Genomic DNA, 24,209 nt, shown 5'->3' with positions numbered 1-24,209 from the left:
TCACTGACCCTGGAGTCACACTTTCTGTGCTCAACCCCACCAATCTCAAACAACCCTTTCCTCCGAGCACTGAGATAATTCAAATGATGAGAATATCCTGAAAACCCTCCATAGTTTACAAGTCCACTCCCTTCCCTTTCCAATTGGGCTCCCTCCAGGACAATCATTCCTTACGTCTGGTCAGTTCTGCTCCTGTCAACTTCCCAGAAAGAGACCTTTTTAGAGAAATATTGTTGCTGGGCAAAATCTTGGCTTTTTCTGCTCACTGAAGCCGAATAAAAAGTGCAGAAGCAGAGTTTGGAGGAAATAGAAAGGTGGCTTTATTTCTCAGCTGGTGGAGAGGGGAAACACAGTAGGCTCGTGCGGCAGGAACTGTTCCTCCCCATCTCCTGCCTCCACAAGGAGTCTAGGGGCTTATATAAGACGAGGGCTCGCAGTCAGGAGTCGGTGATGAGGAAAAAAAGTGTTTGGATCTTGATTTCTTCCTCCTGCCCTTTACAAAGACAGTCATAGACTGGCATCAGTAATCCTGTGAGTCTGGCACTTCAGTAGTTCTGAGGCCTTCTTTTTGATATGTAACTACAAGGCGAAGGGTGTTGTAAGGGTAAACACCAGATACAAGATGTATTTAGCCTAGAGTCAAAGGGAAATAGGTGCAAAGTGTAGATCCTGCAGTTAGAGGGCAGAAAAGCAAACTTAGTTCCAGATATGCAGTTAGGAGCAGTTAAAAAAAAACTATGAGTGTTCAGGCCTGCTCACTATTCTCTTTATCTTCTTTGTTGTCAGGAAAGGGAAAGAAAAAAGCCTCATTCCTCTTTTCTTCCTTTTTACTGCAACAATATCACATTGTCATCTCTTTTTCTCAAAATGGGAGATTATTCTCGAGATTGATTCAGCTCCCTGGACAACTCATGGCATTCCAGCTCCTCAGTTCTATTATTAGCAGTTTTTGCCCTTTAGGACAAGCTTGAAAGAACAGAAAGTTAAAACTCTTCAAAGAAGTCCCTGAGAAATGCTGGGCAAAGTCTATAACTGACATTGCGTGGATTCATCCAGCTCCCCCAATTCAAATTCAAATTGATCCTGGTAAACTTCTTCCAAACATTAATCAATATCCTTTAACTCCTGAGGCCTGGGCAGGAATTTCCCTCGAGGCTCAGCTGGTAAAGAACCCGCCTGCAATGCAGGAGACCGGGGTTAGATCCCTGGGTTGGGAAGATCCCCTGGAGAAGGGAACGGCTACCCACTCCAGTATTCTGGCCTGGAGAATTCCATGGACTGTATAGTCCATGGGGTTGCAAAGAGTTGGACACGACTGAGCAACTTTCTCTTCGCTTCACTTCAATCACAAGGGAATATAAGACACAAGACCCCACAGTCCCTGCACCAGCCCTTGTTTTACATCCATTTTCCCTATGAAGAAATCCAAGGAAGAGGATAGAGATTCTGCCACCCTCAAAGAAGACCTGTCTTGCCAGAGTCCATGTAAAGACTCCTGATGGCAATGACTCATCAGATGATCCACTGGGCTGTGATAAATGAGACAATACTGTTGGGGAATTTTTTTTTTGATTAATTGATTGTTTTATTTATTTACTGTTGGGTGTGCCATGTCGTTGTTGCTTTCTGTGTGGACTTTCTCTAATTTTGGCAGGCAGGAGCTACTCTTTGTTGCAGTGGGAGGGCTTCTCACTTCTGTGGCTTCTCTTAATGCAGAGCACAGGCTCTAGGCACGTGGGCTTCAGTAGTTACAGCACTCGGGCTCTAGAGCACAGGCTCTTTAGCTGTGATGAGCAGGCTTAATTGCTCTGCGGCATATGGGGGTCTTCCTGGACCAAAGATTAAAATTGTGTCCCCTGCATTGGGAGGCAGATTCTTATCTACTGCATCACCAGGGAAGATCCAGGAGATATTTTTAAGGCCTCTAAGGAGGCACAGTTAGCTTGTGCTCTTCATCCTTAAAAAAACCAGGAAAACTATCCAAACTGTCCCTGGATATTTTGATTTGCTCCCCAGTGGCTCAGGGTTAAAGAATCTGCCTGAAATGCAGGAGATGTAGGTTCATGGGTTTGATTCTGGGTCTGGAAGATCCTCTGGAGTAGGAAATGGCAACCACTCCAATATTCTTGCCTGGGAAATCCCATGGAGAGAGGAGCCTGGTGGTCTGTAGAGTGGCAAGAGTCGGACACTACTTAGCAACTAAACCACCACCACCACAAAGGGCCTTTTAAGATATGGCAAATGGATTTAATTCAGTTGTCTCCTTCCCAAGGCTATGAATTTGTGCTTGTTATGATATGTATGTTTCCTCATTAGATTGAAGAATGTAGAAATATTGTTAGAAAAGGTTAGGCACTTCTCCAGTGGTACAGTGATAAGAATCCACCTGCCAATGTAGAGAACATGGGTTCGATCCCTGGTCTGGACAGAGTCCACTGCCTCGGAGCAACAAGCCCGGTGCTCCATAACTACCGAAGCCCACACGCCCAGAGCCCTGCTCCACAACAAGAGAAGCCACCGCCACGAGAAGCCCATTCCCAGCTAGAGAGAGCCCCTGCTTCGCTTTCTGAAGCTGGAGAAAGCCAAAGTGCAGCAACAAAGACGCAGGGCAACCAAAAATACATGAATACATATTTTTTTTAAAAAGAGAAAAGGTTACACCTACGTGGGCTGTGCTCTCAGAACTGCATGGTGACCAGGGAATACATTCCACTGGCCATATTATGAAGCAAGTCTGTGGGGTCTGGCCTACTCTATACTTCCTTTGGGAAGCAGTCTGTCACCACTTGAAATCATTGTCTCTCTCTGCTCTTGATATATTCAACTAATTAAAGGAGACATGCTTCATTATTGCCATGGACTAATCAGAGCCTTAGATAAAAAACATGCCCTCATAGCACAATCTGTCCACAGGGTGCTCCTCAGAGACGAGACTACACACATCGTATTCTATAAGCAGGTGGTTTCATCTACTGGAAATAACATCTTCAAAAAGATTATTTTTTTAATTAAAAAAAATTTTTTTAAAGATTCTTTATATCCTAGATGAAAAGAACCATAACAGGCACTTTCAACTAAGTCTTGTCCTACAACGCTGGAAGGTGCAAATTTTTGGATTCATGTTTCTCTTCTTTTTGGGTGCACCACACACCTTGTGGGAATCCCAGTTCACCAACCAGGTATTGAACCCGGGCCCCAGCATTGGAAGCATGGAGTCCTAACCACTGGGAATTCCCGTGTTTCTCATCTTACAAAGGCTCCAGTGCCCAACTGGACTTGTGAAGTGACTGGAGAAATAAAATGAAAATTAACTAGAAAGTGAAGCAGATATTGTCTGATGCTCACAGCTTTCCCAATATTCAGAAGCAGGCTGATATATACACACATACTAAAGTGAAAAGTTAGTCTCTCAGTCATGTCCGACTCTTTGTGATGCCATAGACTATAGCCCACCGGGCTCCTCTGTTCATGGAATTCTTCAGCCAAGAATACTGGAGTGGGTTGCCACTTCCTTCTCCAGGGACATACACACTACTCTAACCTCATTACTGAGCCTTTTCATAAAAGAGCTGCTCTACTGTACTGATAAATTTACTGAGTTTAATTATACTACTTCAATATCCTTGGTAAAGAAGGCCTATTCAGTTGGCTGGTGGTCTCAGAATATCACTTAGTGACTTTACTATGTCCAAGATGATGACCGGTCAGCATTTTGTTGGAATTTGTTTAATGTTAGTTGAATTTTTTTACCTTCCTCGAGGGCACTTTTCTGGCAAATGGGGAGATATTCTTCTAGTGATCTATTCTCAAACTATAGAGGCTGGAGGACTTCTCTCTGAGGGTGGGATATGTTTCCATGACCTCAATCTTCCAGATTTAAGGACAGTCTACTTATGTGTGTTAGTCACTTAATCATGTTGGAAATTAACTAGAAAGTGAAGCAGATAATCTCTGATGCTCACAGCTTCCCCAATATTCAGAATCAGGCTGGTACATACACACACACTAAAGTGAAAAGTTAGTCTCTCGGTCGTATCCAACACAGTCGGACACAATGGCCTGCATCCCATCAGGCTCCTCGGTCCATGGAATTCTCCAGGCAAGAATGCTGGAATGGGTTGCCATTCTCTTCTCCAGGGGATCTTCCCAACACAGGAGTTGAACCTGGGTCTCTTGCTTTGCAGGCAGATTCTTCACCATCCTAGCCACCAGGGAAGCCTAGTTATACACCTCATCACCAATTTCTCCTTGGTCTGGTAGATTTTAAGCACTTAGCCCTTAAAGTTGTCTACAGGGTAAAACGATAAGATCATGGTCTCTACTCTGTTTCTGTTTGACACTGTTACAAAACATTTCTCTCAAGTCCTGTTCCTCTAACATTTCACCTGCTTGGATCTTCTTTTTTCTTTTACCTCTATCGAGGTAAAAGTTGTCTACAGGGTAAAATGATAAGATCATGGTCTCTACTCTGTTTCTGTTTGACACTGTTACAAAACATTTCTCTCAAGTCCTGTTCCTCTAACATTTCACCTGCTTGGATCTTCTTTTTTCTTTTACCTCTGTCGAGAAGCAAATGGCTGACCAAAATTTGTAAGAAATGTGACCTCACAAGTCTGTGTTAAGCATTTTGCTGCACCGGGGCCAGATGGTTGTTGGCTAGCCCCTTAATAGGCTTTAATGGCTGCATGACCCATGGCTAGAACATATCCCTAAGTTCATAACCTGTCAATGGAAACGTGAATAATCACACTCTTGACTGGAGACTATGTTCTCCTTCAAGGTCCACCTTTGTTTGTGATTACAAAGGAGAACCATGGACTTATGAATGTTTACACAGCTGGTATGTGACAGGATAATGCCTTTTTATACGATAGCATTTCACTTAACTTCAAGTTCTTGTTAGAGAAAGAAATCCAGCCAAAATCTCATTGGTCGAGATGAGACTCGGCTGCCCGCTTTTTATACCCTCGCATACTCTCCATTGATTGCCATGTAAAAGGATTTGTTCCTTGAACTGGTGCCGTCCATACAGACCTGTTGGACCACGGCTAAATTAACAAAATCTACCACTTGAGGTTTGGCCCAACAACAATGGGAATCCCTGGCTCCCCAGTGAGAGTTGTATTAGATAATCAAATAGGGCTTCACTATCTCCTTGCAGCATGGGGCAGCCGTTGATAGAATGCCCTAGCCAACACCTCCTGCTGCACCTAGATTAACACTTGCAGTGAATTTCGGAACTTCCCTGATAGTCCAGTGGCTAAGACACTATGCTCCCAATGCAGAAGGCCCGGGTTTGATCCCTGGTCAGGGAACTAGGTCCCACAGCCATGACTAAGAGTTCACATGCCTCAAGTAAAGATCCCAAGGGCCACACCTAAGACCTGGTGCAGCCAAATAAATAAATATTAAAAACATACAGACACACACACACAAACTTTCTGGTGAATCTGAAGTAGAACTTGAAACGTTAGAAAAATAGCACAAAGCTTCTCTGTTCCCTATCAACGTTTTCAGCTGGCTGTCTTCAGCTCTGGGCACTTAGATAAGATCAGGACTTCAAATATTATTTATGATTATTAGAATTTTGCTATGTGTGCTTGTAGTTAGACTTACGCTGCTCCTCACTCAGACCTGCTGCAAAGCTTCTACAAATACCAAGACTGTGGTCTCTCCATGGATTGAAATGATAGTAAGGCTAATGGCATCTGGTCCTATCACTTTACGGCAAATAGATGCGGAAACGATGGAAACAGTGAGACACTGTTTTCTTGGACTCCAAAATCACTGCAGAAGGTGACTGCAGCCATGAAATTAGATGACGCTTGCTCCTTGGAAGAAAAGCTATGACCAAGCTAGACAGCATATTAAAAAACAGAGACATTACTTTGCCAACAAAGGTCCATCTTAGTCAAAGCTATGGTTTTTCCAGTAGTCATGTATGGATGTGAAAGTTGGACCATAAAGAAAGCTGAGTGCCAAAGAATTTATGCTTTTGAAATGTGGTGTTAGAGAAGACTCTTGAGAGTGCCTTGGGCTGCAAGGAGATCCAACCAGTCAATACTAAAGGAAATCAATTATTGGAAGGACTGATGCTGAAGCTGAAGCTCAAATACTTTGGCCACCTGATGTGAAGAACTGACTCATTGGAAAAGACCCTGATGCTGGGAAAGATTGAGGGCAGGAGGAGACAGGGATGATAGAGGATGAGATGGTTGCATGGCATCACCAACTCAGTGGAATTTGAGCAAGCTTGGAGTTGGTGATGGACAGGGAGGCCTAGCGTGCTGCAGTCCATGGTGTTGCAAAGAGTCGGACATGACTGAACAACTGAACTGAAGGTTTATTCACTTGAACATTCAAGTAACAATGAAGTTTCTGGGTGATGAAATTGCCCAAGTCTTTTCCTGAGTACTTCCCTATTGGTCAGATGTGGCCTAATCCTTATGACACTGACTCTCTGAAATAGCCAGCAGAAATTAAAAATTCCCCCTGGCATGAAATCTAATTTTCTGGGAGAAGTTCATCCCAGTGATGTGAGACAAAGCAGGTCTAGAAGTCAGTGATGCTTTCAGAGACAAATCTGGATGAAAAGGGGAAAATATGAAATGTGAAATAAAATGCATTTACTTATATCAGTTCAGTTCAGTTCAGTCACTCAGTCGTGTCCCACTCTTTACTTATGTCAAGGGGTTTTTAAATGGAGTCAAGAGGCCATTAAGGAGGTGGATCTTATGCACATCCTTACCCAGACACACCGTAAACTGAGTCAAACCACAAATACTCAAAGGACTCTGCAAGAGGACCTGAAACGTCATGGTAATGCACTTTTACCGCCCTCTGGTAATAGCCTCAGCAAACCACTAGAGGGAAAAATCACTAATACAAACCTCCTCCTTTTTCCTTTAAAAGCCACTGACTTTTACTCCCCACATGATACTGTTTGTGTTGCTGCCTGAAACTGTGTGTCCCAAATTGCAATTCTTTGATCTCAAATAAACACTGTTTTTCTTGATTATTTCCTTCCAGGTTTATTTAGTTTGATAATTTAAAGAGGGCAGCTGCTGCTGCTGCTAAGTCGCTTCAGTCGTGTCCGACTCTGTGCGACCCCATAGACGGCAGCCCACCAGGCTCCCCCTCCCTGGGATTCTCCAGGTAAGAACACTGGAGTGGGTTGCCATTTCCTTCTCCAATGCATGAAAGTGAAAAGTGAAAGTGAAGTCGCTCAGTCGTGTCCGACTCCTAGCGACCCCATGGACTGCAGCCCACCAGGCCCCTCCATCCATGGGATTTTCCAGGCAAGAGTACTGGAGTGGGTTGCCAAAGAGGGCAGCAAACCCTAGCAAGTCTAAGAAAATAAAAATGGGATACTCTAGAATATAGCCTGAAACTTGCTGGGAGAGTAATCTTTGAGCAAAGAAAATGTGTTGGCTTAAGAATTATTTCAGGGACTTCCCTGGTGACCCAGTGGTTAAGAACCTGCCTTCCAATGCAGGGGATGCAAGTTCGATCCCTGGCTGGGGAACGAAGAATCCACATATCACGTGGTACAGCGGAAAAAAAAATTATTTCAATTGGGTTTCTTTCCTTTTAAAAAAAAAATTATTTATTTCTTGGTTGTGCTGGGTCCTCGTTGATATGCGCAGGGTTTCTCTAGTTGAGATGAGCCGGGGAGGAGAGGTGGGGGGGGTTGCTATTTTTTTGTTGTGGTGCATGAGCTTCTCATTGTGGTGGCTTCTCCTGTTGCAGGAGCACAGACTAGGGCGTGTGGGGTTCAGAAGTTACCCACGTGGGCTTCAGTTGCCCTGGGGCATGTGTGACCTTCCCAGACCTGGGATGGAACCCATGTCCCCTGCATTGGCAGGGGGATTCCTATCCACTGTACCATCAGGGAAGTCCCCACTTGGGTTTCTTATGTTACAAATAACTGTGTTGTAGATAGAATGTTACTCTTGGGCACAGCATACGTAACTTTATGAATTAAAAATCTAATCTATTGTACATTTTAGAAGAACTCATGATGCTTGGATTGTACGTTATAGTTTATAAGTCCTTTCGTCTGTTGTTTAATCATCACAATACTGACATCCACCCCACTTAACAGCTAAGGAAGCTGAAGTTCAAAGACATAGAAATCTTCCTCCAGATTGCAGTCTGAGAACGGAGGATTTGAATATAGCCCCTACCCTCAGGTACCTGGATTGTGCCCAACTGGTGAGATCTCTTAAGTCTTTTGCATATCTGGGAGCTTTGTTTTAAAAAAAATGAAAAAAAAAAAAAAACACTTTCTTATCTTTAGCAACTGCCCTGTGTTGGTCTTAATGATTTTTGTACTCTAATCTCATTAGAGTTAGGTGATTTAGTTTCTTTTGCTGACCCTTGATATAGTTCTTTAAGTAATTAATTTCTCTAGCATTGTGAACTGGTTTCTTCAACACCAGTCTTTCTTCTATCACTAATTTCTGTAAACGGGTGAAGAAATGATAGCTTTTGGCCTGCAAGTAACAAGTGCTGGAAAGGGTGTAGAGAAAAGGGAACCCTCCTATACTGCCAGTGCTGCCACTGCAGAAAACAGTGCAGAGGTTCTTCAGAAAACTAAATAGAATTACCGTATAATCCAGCAATCCCACTCCTAGGAATATACCTGGACAAAACCACAATTCAGAAAGATACATGCACTGTTGAGGTCCTTTAATGGACCGGAACCTGGTGGCCCAGAGTCAATGGTAAGAAAGTAAAGGAGAGAGAAAGAGAGGCTGATATTCCTTGGTTTACGCAGAAAACCAATAAAATCCTTTGACACAGGGCTTGCGTCGCTCACGAAGATACCTGGTGCCCTCTCGAGGGGGTTGAAAGCACAGTGTGCCTTCTCGAGAGGGTCTTAGAAGCCTGGGCAGGAGAGTGAGCAAGATGGGTCTCTGTGCTCCAGAAAATCAGCCTTAGAGAGAGAGAGAGAAAGAAAGCAAGACACGGGGACCAAAGCTCTGATGGAGCAAAGGTGTTTTAATCAACATGGTGTGGGCATATATATTGTCTTACAAGGTAGTTATTCTCGACAAAGATAAAGATTAAAATTCCAGACTTACAATACATAGGCGATCCATATTAGAGAGAGAGTTGTAAACAATCACTTTTACCTTATGGTTCACAAGGAGGAAGAGGGTACTTATCACCGTATTGAAAAACTAACGAAGGAAATGCCTGGAGCCCTCAGCCCTGGGAGAGGCTTGCCTCTCCTCCAAATTCCTGAATATTCAGGAATTAATAAGGAACAGAGGATTCCTGACAGATCGACAGGAAGCCTCCTGTTAAATGCTTCCTGACAATGCACAACTACGTTCATAGCAGCTCTACTCACAATAACCAAAACACAGAAACACCTTAAATGTCCACTGACGGACGGACACAGAAACACCTTAAATGTCCACTGACGGACGGATAAAGAAGATGTGGCACATATACACAATGGAATACTGCTGGCCACAAAAAAGAACAAAATAATGCTATTTGCAGCAACATGAATGCAACTGGAGATTATCATACTAAGTGGAGAAAGTCAGAAAGATAAATACCATATGATACACCTATACGTGGGCTCTAAAACACGGCACAAAAGAACCTATTTACAAAACAGCAGCAGACTCACGGAGATCAGACTTGTGGTGGCCAAAGGGATTGGGACTGAGGGAGAGGGATGGACTGGGAGGGTGGAGTTGGTAGATACAAACTTCTGCCTTTCGAATGGATAAACAACAAGGTCTTAATGTATAGCACAGGAATTATGTTCAATACCCTGTAATAAACCATAAAGAATGTGTGTATATAACTGAGTCACTTTGCTGTACAGCAGAGATTGGCACAATACTGTGAATCAACTATACTTCAATTAAAAAAAAAACAGAAAAAAAAAGAAATTTTGACTTTTGTATTTCTGAAATGTATTTCTGAAGGTTTTTTTTTATTTTTAAGAAGCTGGAGACTTCCTCATCTGAGAAAAAAGCATACAAATAAAATAATTACCCAAGTGAAACAGGAAGTTTTAATAAAATCAATAAAAAAAAATAGCAACAATTTACTAAGTACTTACCACAAACCTTGGACTGCAAGGACATCCAACCAGTCCATTCTGAAGGAGATCAGCCCTGGGATTTCTTTGGAAGGAATGATGCTAAAGCTGAAACTCCAGTACTTTGGCCACCTCATGCAAAGAGTTGATTCATTGGAAAAGACTCTGATGCTGGGAGGGATTGGGAGCAAGAGGAGAAGGGGACGACAGAGGATGAGATGGTTGGATGGCATCACTGACTCAATGGACGTGAGTCTGAGTGAACTCCGGGAGTTGGTGATGGACAGGGAAGCCTGGCGTGCTGCGATTCATGGGGTCACAAAGAGTCGGACATGACTGAGCGACTGATCTGATCTGATCTCATCTACCACAAACCATTAGACCTGAAGCTACTTGGGGGCAGGTACCTATTTGCCCTCAGTGCACAGAACAGCAACAGACCCAAAGTAGGTGCTCAAGAAATGTCAGTGCATATAATAAATTGATGCTAGGCACACTGAAAAGAGCTTTATATGCATATCTCATTTAACTCTGTTAAAAAAAAAAAAACACAAAATTTAGCCAAACAAATTTGCAAATGAAATTGGCTTTATTAGGCAATTCACGAACTGGGAGGCATTCCATCTAGCAACTAGAAGGGCACTTGGGGAGTTGTACAAAATGGAAGGCTTTTATAGGAAGGAAGGTGGGAAAGGGAGCTATTAGCAAAAGGAAAAAAAAAGTTGCTTTAGATCAGGGGAATGAGGGGAGAGAAAAGCAAAGGTTATCTTTTCTTCCTCTGGGTGATGGAGAGGACTCCCGTGGCAGTTCACTTTATTGAAAATTCCAGACAAGTTGATTAAAATTGCATTTCTGGTAGGGGTGGAAGCTGCAATTATATTAGGCATTAAATGTAGGTTTGGCATCATGGGCTTTAGCACAAGTGATGCCATTTAGGGTTTTTGTTTTTGATTTTTAACAGTTCCAGCTCCTCTCTCTTTCGACCACATACACACAAACACAGCTTCATGATATAGATATCTTTGTCCTATTTTACAGATGGAGAAACTGATATTAAGAGAGATAGAGTAATTTATTCAAGGACATATGTCTGATAACTAAATGGTCTCTCTGACTTTAAAACTTCTCTTAACTAGGATTCTATGACTAGAACAAAGCCAGAATGGCACAAATTGTAATATTCCATTGCCAGGGTAACATATCAGTAGGCTGAGCCACACCAGTGGACTTCAAATAGGCTCTGAGTTGCTGTATGTTGAAGGTAATTTATAATACCTGTTGTTGTTGTTTAGTCACTAAGTCAGACACGACCCCATGCAACCCCGTGGACTGTAGCCAGCCAGGCTCCTCTGTCCATGGGATTTTTCCAGGCAAGACTACTGGAGTGGGTTACCATTTCCTTCTCTTAGGGGATCTTCCTGACCCAGGGATTGAACCCACATCTCCTGTATTGGCAGGCGGATTCTTTACCACTGAGCCACTTGGGAAGTCCAATATACCTGTAGAAATAGTAATATGCTTTCAATATATATATATTTGATTCTTGGTATTTTGGTAGTTATATTCTATAAAGTGCCCTGAACATTGAATTAGCAAATACTGAGCCATGGCTCTTAGAGGAAATACAGAGGCTCTGTGACCACAGCCTCTGGTCACAGCATTTTTGTCAACCAACCAATGTATAGTTTTTATTAGAGTGTTTCAATTTAGAGACACAAAATATGTTGTTGATTCATTGATGTTGAACTCACAGTTGACAACACTATAATTCATTCTTAAGCAAGGTTGATCTAACACACATAAGGCACATCACAGCCTTCTTGCCGTCTAGGAACAGCAGATGGTACTTTAGCATGAAACTTGATGGGCATTTTACACAGTGAAATCAATGCAAAGCACCAAAATGCAAGAAACACCGCATGTGACCCTAAAAATATGAGGAAAACGGCACACTTATGATAGCTGAAACAAGAAGGCAGAGAGCGAGCTGTGGTGCAGATTAAGGAGACCCAGGTTTTCACTGCTAAGTGTGTGTTTGGGGATGACTGTGAGAGTGCTACAGTATTGATTATTGGATAGCAAATTTTAGTGAGTAGGTAAATTTTCAAATACGGAGTCCATGAGTGGGACCTAGAGGGTCCCTAGAGCAGGACTACAGAGGATCCACTGTATATGCATGATTTAGGTATGACCTAAATCAGATCCCTTATACAGTGAAAGTGTAATATTATACAGTGAAAGTGACAAACAGATTCAAGGGATTAGATCTGATAGAGTGCCTGAAGAACTATGGACAGAAGTTTGTGACATTGTACAGGAAGCAGTGATCAAAACCATCCCCAAGAAAAAGAAGCGCAAAAAGGCAAAATGGTTGTCTGAGAAGGCCTTGCAAATAGCTGAGAAAAAGAGAAGCTAAAGGCAAAGAAAAAAAGGAAAGATATACCCATTTGAATGCAGAGTTCCAAAGACTAGCAAGGAGAGATAAGAAAGCCTTCCTCAGTGATCAATGCAAAGAAATAGAGGAAAACAATAGAATGGGAAAGACTAGAGATCTCTTCGAGAAAATTGGAGATAACAAGGGAACATTTCATGCAAAACTGGGTGCAATAAAGGACAAATGGTATGGAGCTAACAGAAGTAGAAGATATTAGGAAGAGGTGGCAAGAATACACAGAAGAACTATACAAAAAAGATCTTCATGATCCAGATAATCACGATGGTGTGATCACTCACCTAGAGCCAGGCATCCTCGAATGTGAAGTCAAGTGTACCTTAGAAGCATCACTACTAACAAAGCTAGTGGAGGTGATGGAATTCCAGTTGAGCTATATCAAATTCTAAAAGATGATGCTGCACTCAATATGCCAACAAATTTGGAAAACTCAACAGTGGCCACAGGACTAGAAAAGGTCAGTTTTCATTCTGATCCCAAAGAAAGGCAAAGCCAAAGAATGCTCAAACTATTGCACAATTGCACTCATCTCACACGCTAGCAAAGTAATACTAAAAATTCTCCAAGCCAGGCTTCAGCAATATGTGAACCGTGAACTTCCAGATGTTCAAGCTGGATCTAGAAAAGGCAGAGGAACCAGAGATCAAATTGCCAACATCCATTGGATCATCGAAAAAGCAAGAGTTCCAGAAAAGCATATACGTCTGCTTTATTGACTATGCCAAAGCCTTTGACTGTGTGGATCACAACAAACTGGAAAATTCTTCAAGATTTGGGAATACCAGACGACCTGACCTGCCTCCTGAGAAATCTGTATTCAGGTCAAGAAGCAACAGTTAGAACTGGACATGGAACAACAGACTTGTTCCAAATCAGGAAAGGAGTACGTCAAGGCTGTATATTGTCACCCTGCTTATTTAACTTATGAGTACATCATGAGAAATGCTGGGCTGGATGAAGCACAAGCTGGAATCAAGATTGCTGGGAGAAATATCAATAACCTCAGATATGCATATGACACCACCCTTATGGCAGAAAGCAAAGAAGAACTAAAGAGCCTCTTGATGAAAGTGAAAGAGGAGAGTGAAAAAGTTGGCTTAAAACTCAACATTCAGAAAACATTCACAGCATCTGGTCCCATCACTTCATGGCAAATAGATGGGGAAACAATGGAAACAGTGAGAGACTTTATGTTCTTGGGCTCCAAAATCACTGTAGATGGTGACTGCAGCCAGGAAATTAAATGACAGTTGCTCTTGGAAGAAAAGCTATGACCAACCTAGACAGCATATTAAAAAGCAGAGACATTACTTTGCCCACACAGGTCCATCTAGTCAAAGCTGTGGTTTTTTCAGTAGTCATGTATGGATGTGAGATTTGGACTGTAAAGAAAGCTGAGCATGAAAGAATTGATGCTTTTGAACTGTGGTGTTGGAGAAGACTCTTGAATGCCTTGGATTGCAAGGAGATCCAACCAGTCCATCCTAAAGGAAATCAGTCCTGAATATTCATTGGAAGGACTGATGCTGAAGCTGAAACTCCAATACTTTGGCTACCTGATACGACGAACTGACTCATTTGAAAAGACCCTGATGCTGGGAAAGATTTGAAGACAGGAGGATGAGAGAGTCATTTCCTAGGCAGGTTGATAAGAAGTCTAGGAGTCCCCAAGGAGAAGAGGGGTCTGGAATTGTCAAAGAGGAAGAAAGGACAAACTTTTTTTTCCCTCTACATTCCTTAGGTTTATATAACAATAATGTATCCTGCCTGAGGACAGTCTCTGGATTAAACCTTCTGGTTAATCCTGTTATTTTAAAATGTAAGTTATGGGAGTAGGCCTGGTGAGGTCTTTACAACCTCCAGACATTCTTTGGATTCATTGGAGAGTATATAACTCCATTGCTAACTGCAATGGAGCCAGCATGGGAGTTCCCACCCATGACAAGTTCATGCGGGAGACCCCTGACGGGCAAGGTGAATCAGGGCTCAAGGGCCCCCCCGGACCTGCCTGAGTGTCTACCCCAAAACCAGAATCTGTCTGTTTTACTATTTTATGACTTTTACCAACTCCTCTGACATTCACAGGGTGCTATCCCCGACCACCTTTCTCTGAAGAAAATCAACTTAGAGCTCTAGTTAATAAGTCTCCTGGGCATAATAGGAGTGTTTCAATTCAAACTCCTCTGATGACTTTCTAGCTTGCCTGACAGGTTTGTTCAGACTCCTGCAGCTATGCTTGTGATTGTTCACAGCCTCCCAACCGTGAGAGGCACGGGAAGCTTAAGATATTCTAACAATGCAGAGCTTCTCAGAGAGTTAAAATTGTTAGAATAGAACTAGTAGATGATTTCTTTGTTGAGCTAATGCTTGCTGCCAGGTTTCCATATCCCTTACCTACTGTGTCCCTGGGAGTGTATTGATTAATATAGTTGGTATATAGAAATGTAAGTAGTAGCTTTAATGTTTGTAACCTTGGACCCTTAAGTTAATTCTTTTCTTGTTATAGCCCACCGCCCTTTTGCCCTATGGGAATGCAACTTTATCTAATGCTTTCGGAGGGTGGCGCCTGACTTTAGAATAATCACCTTTAGAGAAAATAAGTTTTCTGATTGACTAACCATTATTCAGGAGAAAGGGTCATAAAATGTTAACAGGCCTCCTGGCCAGAAGATGACGTAAATCACCTAAAGCCTTTGCATATGATAAGTTTGCAAAAAGAAAGCCTGGCTTCGATCAGAGTCAAGGACTGCTGACCTTGCATGACTCTACACCCGCTATTATCCTCTATGCATAACTTAAGGTATAAAAGCTACTTTGGAAAATAAAGTTGCGGGCCTTGCTCATTAAGCTTGGTCTCCCTATGTCGTTCTTTCTTGTTTCCTTTTCTCTCCTTTTCTTCTCTGTTCTTCCTTCAGGATGACTAATTTGGAGCGCGGGGGCCCTCTGAAACCACTTATTTGCCCGGGCTTCTAAGACCCACTCGAAAAGGTGCCTAAGGTGGGGCACTTTCTGCTTTTTGAGAGGGCGCCTGTGGCCTCTGTGGTCAGTGCAAATCTGATGTCAACAGGTTTTATTGGCTTTCTGCGTAAACCAGTTAGTTCAAGCCCCTCTTTCTCTTTTTATCTATCCTTTCACCAACGCCGTCCTCCCGAGGGAATCCCTGGATCCAACCGGGGCTGGACCCCGGTAGCTAACACTAGCAAGCGGTACTCTTTCTGCCCCCTTCTGATGCCTATGTCAGAAGCTTTCTCTATCTCCTTTATAGTTTAATAAAACTTTATTACACAAAAGCTCTGAGCGATCAAGCCTTGTCTCTGGCCCCGGACTGAATTCTTCTCTTGAGGCCAAGAATCCTGGTGTCTTTGCGTGGTTCAGCAACAACCTTTAACAAGAAGGGGACAACAGAGAATGAGATGGATGGCATCACTGACTCGATGGACATGAGTTTGAATAAGCCCTGGGAGTTGGTGATGGACAGGGAAGCCTGGCGTGCTGCAGTCCATGGAGTCACAAAGAGTCGGACATGACTGAGCGACTGAACTGACTGTATATGCATGCTTAAAAATACATGCCTTTAAAAATTCATAGGTTAGGCACATTATTTACCTCCATTTAAGACACTAAAACTAGGTGATTTAAGCATAGGAATTGACTTGTTCCTATGTCACACATATAGCCAGTTTCATAGACACGTGACCTCTCTCTGCCATCACACAAGCACCTAAGAAGGAGCCCACTTGGTTTAATGCTCTTCTGCCACCATCTTAAAATTCTCAGTGATTTCTCAACAAGGGCCCTTGCCTTATCATTTTGCTCTGGCCACCACAATTATGTAGCTGAACCTGATCACATAGCAAATAAACAGATTAATAACTGAGGGGACAAAAATACTATTTATTTATCCAATTGAACAAAAATGTTTTTACAGTGACTAATATTTTAACGTTACCATTTATTGAGTTTTGGTTATATTAAGTTCTTGATAATGTATTAGCTCATTTAATCCTTATGGTTCTCTGTGATTTGGATATTATTTCCATTAAACATATAAGGTAACTGAGGGCCAGAGAAGGTAACTTAACTGAGGCCACATAATTGGCATAGCTTGAACAGGAGTCAAACCTTTTTGACTTCAGATTCCATGCTGTTACCATAAGACTCTTGCTGTGTCTAATTTTAGTTGGCTCCTGTGTTCATGTGATCTGTAATAAGAGTTTTATTTTCCTATGCTGCTTTTAATAATTTTTCTTTGTATTTAATTTTTGTTAGTTTGATTAATATGTGTCTTGGCATGTTTCTCCTTGGGACTCTGTGCTTCCTGGACTTCAATGATTATTTCCTAATGCACTGTGGTGACTTGAATGGGAAGGAAGTCCAAAAGGGAGGGGATAGATGTATATGTACAGCTGATTCATTTTGCTGTACAGTAGAAACTAACACATTGTAAAGAAACTATACTCCAATAAAAATTAATTTAAAAATAATAAAACACTAGGGTGAGAATGTACAGTGATATCAAATAAATTAGTCTATTAGTAAAAAAGTTTGAATTCTGTGATCTTCTTAGTGAATTTGTGACTAAGACATCTACATTTCATTTGCAGTAAATCTATATAATGAGTTTTAACAAAATATAAATTAGCTCAAAAGTACACGAGACAATTACCTTGTTTTCTACTTCCTTTAGTCATGTCCCCACTTGTTTTTCATTTGAACATCCTGCAGAGAGGATGATAAACAGTAAAAGCAGTAAAGGACACAAAATTCAAGGAGTTTAATTTCCAATAAATTAGTATCTCTAGTAAAAGTAACTTGAAATTAATGACAAAAATGAGATATGGGAGCTATTTGTAGATTTATTTCATTCATATCTTCTTGTTTTTACTACTTTGGAAAAAAATTAACAGGTGATCGAAATGGAGTTAGCAAGATTGAGGCCAATTTAATTATTTAGTGTTAATTGAGTGCATAAAATATTTTATATCCCTTCAGTTTAAACTTGCTAGATCCAATGTTGAAAAAGGTATCTTCTTTCTTCCCTGTTCACTTCTGCAACTGACATCTTGCTTAAAGAACTGCTTACTTGTAAACCAAGGGATCATTTCTTGGTGGGTTGTACATCTATAAAAGATTTGTGAGCTAACATTACTGGATTTATACTTTTAGGAAAGTCACCTGCTTTTTATTGAGCTCCTACATTATACTGAGCTCCAACTCCATATTATTGTAAATAATATGATGCCTGAAATCAAGGATTTTCCAAGGGAGACAGGAAAGAGAAACATAAAACAGAAAGGCTGTATGTGCCAGAGATGGTGCAATACAATTGTCATTTAGTAAAAAAGCTTTTCTTCTCATGTTCTTAAAAAAGGATTTATGTTCTTAAAATTCCCAGAAATGAAATGAGTGTAGGAGAGTTAGGTCCCATCTGAGATATTGGCTTAGAGAAAAATAGCTTTACTTATTTCTCTTAGTCCTAGAATTGTGGGACCTTCACCCTCAGCTGGGAGGCAGTCCCAACCAAATTCACCTGGATCTAAACAATCCACTAATGAGCATGAGAATAAATGTTTATTGTTGCATGCCTCTGAGTTTTGCATCATTATTGTGGCAATAACTTCCTGAGACAATTCTTTATAATTTTTCAGAATATCTGAGTCTTCCTCATGGCTCTGGACAGAGGGAGGAAAAAAAGTCAGGAATTTCATTCTCCATTAAAGCATTTCCTTTTGTTCCGAGCAACTATTTTCTTCAAGTAACTTTTTTCTTGTAAGATTTGTTAGCCCAGAGAACTCTGAAACTATACCTCTTATCCTTTTGTGTATTTAGGAATGGAAAACTGATGTCTTGTGGGTTTCCTAAAATAATATATGTTTGCAAGATTTTTGTCACTTGAAAGTGTTAAAGGGTAAATAATCTAAAAGTCTAACAATAAAGGGACTAATCAATTAATTATTATAAATCCATATGATAGACTACTGTCATCAGAGAGTACCTTTTTTATTACGAATGACACATGTAGTGATATGAAAAGTTCTCACAATGTTAATGTTAAGTGAATATAAATTATCTGATAAATAATATACTTTTTATTCATTCAACAAGTGTTTATTAACCACTTGCTTTATGCAATGTGCTCAGTGCTAATCCCAATTTTATTCCACAGCTTTATTGTGATATAATTGACATACAATAAACTGCATGGTTAAAGTGCAGACGGCCTCTAACTTACAATGATTTGGTGTGCAATTTTTCAACACTATGATGGTGCAAAAGCAATATATATCCAGTAGAATCCATATCTTAAATACTTCAAATTTTGAACTTTGATCTTTTCCCAGGCTAGTGACTCGTGGGACAATACTCCCAGCTCCCAGTCAGCCATGTGATCAAAAGTGAAAATGACTGATATAATTACAACCATTCGGTTTTTCACTTTCAGTATAATGTTCAATTAACTTACATTTGATAATCAGCACTTTATTATAAAATAAGTTTTATAATAAGTGTTAGATGATTTTGCCCAACTGAAAGCCAATGTACATGATCTTAGCAGGTTAAAGTAGGCAAGGCTAAGCTATCATGTTTCCTATGTTAGGTGTATTAAATGCATTTTCACCTTAAGACATTTTCAATAAACAATGGGTTTATCAGTTTGAAACCCCACCCTAAGTCAAGGATGATCTATGTACTATTTGATTAGCTTTGATATATGCAAAAACATGAAACCATCACCACAATCAAGATAACAAATGTATTAATCACCACTAAAACCTTACTCACACAGTGTACTACTTTACAATCCTGCTTGCTGCCATTGTTCTTAACGCCTCCTCATTTCCAGACAACCACTTCTCTGCTTTCAGTCACTGTAGAGTAGTTAATATTTCATAGAATTTTGTATGAGTAGAATCATACAATACCATTTTTTTTTGGTATGACTTTTCTTCACTCAACCCAATTATTCTGAGAGTCAGCCATGTTATTATGTGTATCAATAGTACTATCTTTTTTTTTTTTCTTACTGCATAGTATCCATTGTGTGGATATACCATGATTTATTTATCCACTCAGCTGTTGATGGACATTTGGGTTGGTAGGACTTTAGGGCTCATAATACTGATTTTCTAAAATGAAAATGTTGGTTTCAACATGAGTTGTATTCTATTTATAAATTGTGGGTTTTTTTTTTTTTTTTAATTTGGCTATGCCACATGGCTTGTGGGATCTTAGTCCCCCAACAGGAGACTGAAAGACCACTGCCCCCGGCTGTAAAAGCATGAAGTGCCAACCTCTGGATTGCCAGAAAATTCCCTAAACTGAGTTATTTTTATATAAAGAATAATCATTCTTATTTTTTCTGGAATTAATATTCAGTTAAGCCAAGTTGAAAAGACTAAACACCTCAAGAGGTATATTTACAAACTTAGTTAATACAAATCCTTTAAATATTTTAAATTTCCTTTGTAAATTTAGCATATCTGATTTTTAAGTGCTTCAAATCCATGAAAAGATAAATTTACTGGCCTAACAAGCAAACTCTTCCTAAATAGTTAAAAACAAATGTTTAAAATTTGTGTTTTAGTATGACCAGTTTGATGTCTTCTGTATTTGTTTTTTTTTTTTAATTTTAGGGCTGTAGCACTAAGCCTGAGGGATCTTACTTCCCTTAGCAGGGATCAACACAGCCTCGCCAGTGGAATCTCAGAGTTCTGACCACTAGACAGCCAGGGAACCCCTCGTACTTTTTATAATGAAATATCTTTGGATATTTATTAGGAAAGAAACATCCAAAATGTTAATTTGGCTGTCTCTGGATTACAAGTGATTTTAGCTTTTCTACCTTATACTTTGCTGTGTTTTCTTCATTTCCTATAATAAATTCATATTATCTTCATAATCACGTCTGGCAACTGTATGCTTCTCGGTTCTTGTCTCGTCACAACAATGATTTGGAGCGATGGACATTAAAGCCGTCAGCGCGTCACAGCTCTCCAGTCTTGAACAAACCCTGTCATAGCTCTTAGACAAATCAGTGTTACAGATCTATTTTATTTAAAAGATAGCAGGAGAAACCATTCTCGAAGAAGAGAAGAGAGTGGAGGAGCGTGCCATCGCGTGGGGTGGGGTGGGGTGGGGTGGGGTGGGTGGCAGAGAGCGCGAGAGAGTGCTTGGCTCCTCCTTTTATATGTTTTCTTCCCCCTGGGCCTGCCCTATGCAAATTGGGCTCAGCAAGGAGTGCTTTTCTACCTGAAGTCCTCATTCCGGTCCTCGGACCTTTCTTTGACCTTCCTTCTATTTTCACGGGCTTTTCTCTTTCTTGTCTTTTAGCCACCGCCATTTTGGACTCCTTTTCCCTATTCTAACTACCTAACATTCAGAATAAGCAATGAAAGTTCCTAAAAGCAAAAATCAATGCATAGTATCGCTTTAAAAACCAAAATATATTCTTTCACTGTATCCTCTTTCTCTGGTCTTTCCTTTCTCCTCAGGAAATATGAAGACCTTAGAAAGCAGTAGTAAGAGATGTAGGGAGGTTGGGGGAGGGGCACAGTGGTGGTGGTATCTGTAGGAGGAGAAGTACCTGACATGAGGTAATCACTTGATAAAGTAACTGGAGATGCTGGCGAACACCTGATTGTGAATATTGGGTTTGAAGTCAAGCGAGCAATTGATAGTATTTTTTTTTTCTGCATTTGTTTGCAGGACAGCAAGACCCACTTGATGATTATAGTTTGTCAGCATAATGGCATCTGTAAACAGAAACAGTGAAATAATTAAAAAACTTAAAACAGACAAACGTCTCCTGGAGGAGATAAATGAAAGGCGAGAATCCAACTGCCTGGTGGAAAGAAGCAATCAAGTCAGCTTATTGAGAGTTCAAAAGAGGCATTTCCATGGTGCCTACAAGTCCCTTACTCACGACCAGGTCAAAAAACCTGTTCCTGACAGTGACAGGAGCTCCTGGGTCAAACTGAGTCTCTTCGTTCACAAGGAGAAAAGGCACTTTCCACCAAAAAGTAAGATGCTGCGGTAGGATTCCTACCCAGTTGACAGGAGGAACGCATAAGTAGACTTAGGAGTTATTTCTAGGATTGAAAGAGGTTCATACATATTGCTCTGGGATAGTTAAAAGGCAATCTGTTTGAAGTTAAATGCATCAGTAAACTAGGCTAGTTGATGTAAACTAGGCTGGTAAGATCTACTATAGACCAGAGATCCTCGTTTCCTCGTGTTTACAGGATTTGAGGGATCATCTCCTCACCGGCTCATTCAATAGGCTCTAGTTTGGGTCCTGGAATATGCATTCTCAGGCAGGCAGAGGTGACACTGAGCCTGATGGCCTAAGAACCATATTTGGAGAAGGATCCAGAGGCCTCCTTGTCCATCAGTTTCTGTTACGTCTGCAAAAGTGTTATATGCAAAATTGAGATACAGTGGAAATGATTTTGATGACAAATATCAGACAAAAAGACCTGAGACACAATAATAAAATGTGGAGGAAGTTTGGGGTGAGGTGGCGTGTGGTGTTGGTGGTATTATTTTGCGGGGAGGAGGAAGAAGAACTGCTGGTAAATACTTTAATTGTTAAATACTTGTTTCTAAGTCAAGACAAGTTTTTTTTTTCCATTTATTTTGAAAAAAATAAAAAGTATAATTTATGTTAAACATAACCAACAAATGATTAAGTTAGGTCACAAACAAAATAATTGCCATATTGGAAATGTAACTTCTTTGATGACAAGGCTATGACTATACACCTGACCCACCGCTTTCATAAGCAGGGCAGAGAGGGTGTTAGAGTGTGGCCTGGAAACCTGAGATTCTCTGTTGTGTTTTAAAGTTGATCTGTAACAGTCATATTTTAACTTTGCTCAAAAAATAACTATTTTACAAGGAGGAAGTATTCCGCTTCCCTGGTAGCTCAGTTGGTAAAGAATCCGCCAGCAACGCAGGAGATCAGGGTTCTATCCCCGGGTCAGGAAGATCCCCTGGAGAAGGAAATGGCAACCCACTCTAGTGTTCTTGCCAGGAAAATCCCGTGGACAGAGGCACTTTGCTAGCTACAGTCCACGGCATCTCAAGAGTCAGACACGACTTAGTGACTGAACCACCACAATTCTAAGAAAACCCACACAGTCTCAACCACAAAAAAGAGTGAAATAATACCATTTGCAGCAACATGGGTGGTCATAGAGATTACTATACTAAGTAAAGTAAGTCAGAAAGAGAAAGACAAATACCATATGCCATCACTTATGTGTGAAATCTAAAATAAAACTCAAATGAGCAGAAACAGACTCACAGGTATTTTGAAGCTCTCTCTTTAATTTTTCGTTTGGAGATATGTCAGTCAAAAGAGGGAGAGTCTTACTTAACCAGGACTTAAAAATGGAAGACTTGGTATCTTACTCAGTCTGGGCTGCTGTAACAAATACTGTAGACTGAGTGGCTTAAACAACTAACTTTATTCCTCACAGCTCTGGAGGCTGGAAGTCGGAGATCAGGGTGCCAGCATGATTGGGTTCTTGGAGTTCCCTCTTCCTAGTTTTCAGAGAGCTATTTCTTGCCGTACTGTTACACAATGGAAACAGCTGGCTAGTTTTGGGGGCTCTTCCTATAAAGGCACGAATCCCTTTCATGAGGACTCCACTCTCATGACTTAATTACCTCCCAAAGGCCCCACCTCCAAAGACCATTCCGTTGGGATTAGGGTTTCAGCATAAGAATTTGGAGGAGCACAAACATTCAGCCCACTGCACTCGGGTTCACGTTCTGCTTCTGTCATTGAGTAGGCTCATGCTTTTAGTCACTTAGTGTCTCTAAACCTTACTCCTTGTATCTATGAAACAGTACTTCTCTCTGCCTTCAGGGTTATTCTGGAACTATGAAATGTATAATAAGATATGTAATAGATACTTATTCTTTTGTTTTTCAGATAATGCCATATTTGGATAGATGTGTCCATCTACAAAGACACATAGAAACACAATCTCTTTGATCCTTCTTCAATATCTGTCTAAATTATTTACAAATATTAATTATAAGTGAAGCCAAAGAAAACTATTCATTAGATCATCAAGAAACCATTGAGCCACACAAAACGTATTACATCTTCACTGCCTTCCATCATTTAGACTTAAACGTTTTGAAGAGAGGATTTGAGTTATTAAAGATACTTTCAGAGATGGATGACCTAAATGTTCACTTCATAGCAATCTTCTCTTTACTAATTTAAAATGTTCAAATAGTTTATATTCGTTTTTTTAGAGTTACAAGTGTTTTATTAATTCTTAAAAAAAAAGGGTTTTTTTTTTTGTTTTTTTAATTTAGAAGGAAATGGCAACCCACTCCAGTATTCTTGTCTGGGAAATCCCCTGGACAGAGGAGAGCCTGGCAGGTTACAGTCCATGGGACGGAGAAAATGTCGGACACGACTTAGTGACTAAACAACAAACAACATATCTGATTTATAATATTATATAAGTTTCAGATGTACAGCACAGCAACTGAAACATATATGTATAAAATATACATATATATATACACACACACACACACACACACACTTTTCTCAGATTCTTTTCCCTTACAGGTTATTATGTAATATTGAGTATAATTCACTGTGTTATACAGAAGGTCCTTGTTGGTTATCTATTTATATTTATACATAGTATAAATAGTAGTGTG

General features: G+C 40.6%; 1 protein-coding gene across 2 annotated transcripts in view; it reads left to right on the top strand.

The window, feature by feature from the left end:
• SPATA45 (spermatogenesis associated 45) overlaps positions 1 to 23,720 on the top strand; it is a 35,021-nt gene extending 11,301 nt beyond the window's left edge. Inside the window, exons 2-4 of one of the 2 annotated variants that reach the window (XM_086342338.1) lie at positions 7,030 to 7,155; positions 21,225 to 21,538; positions 23,458 to 23,720. In XM_086342338.1, coding sequence (XP_086198464.1) covers positions 21,265 to 21,538; positions 23,458 to 23,477 — 294 coding nt within the window. In that variant the 5' untranslated portion in view covers positions 7,030 to 7,155; positions 21,225 to 21,264 and the 3' untranslated portion in view covers positions 23,478 to 23,720. The remainder of the gene's footprint in view (positions 1 to 7,029; positions 7,156 to 21,224; positions 21,539 to 23,457) is intronic. The other variant, XM_086342337.1, reaches the window with a different exon arrangement.
• The last annotated feature ends 489 nt before the right edge of the window (positions 23,721 to 24,209 follow it).

The sequence above is a fragment of the Bos grunniens genome, chromosome 16 (genome assembly GCF_055505025.1).
Source record: "Bos grunniens cultivar Pamir isolate PY7600 chromosome 16, Bosgru_T2T1.0, whole genome shotgun sequence".
Classification (NCBI taxonomy): Eukaryota; Metazoa; Chordata; class Mammalia; order Artiodactyla; family Bovidae; genus Bos; species Bos grunniens.
This window is presented reverse-complemented; position numbering and strand designations above follow the sequence as displayed.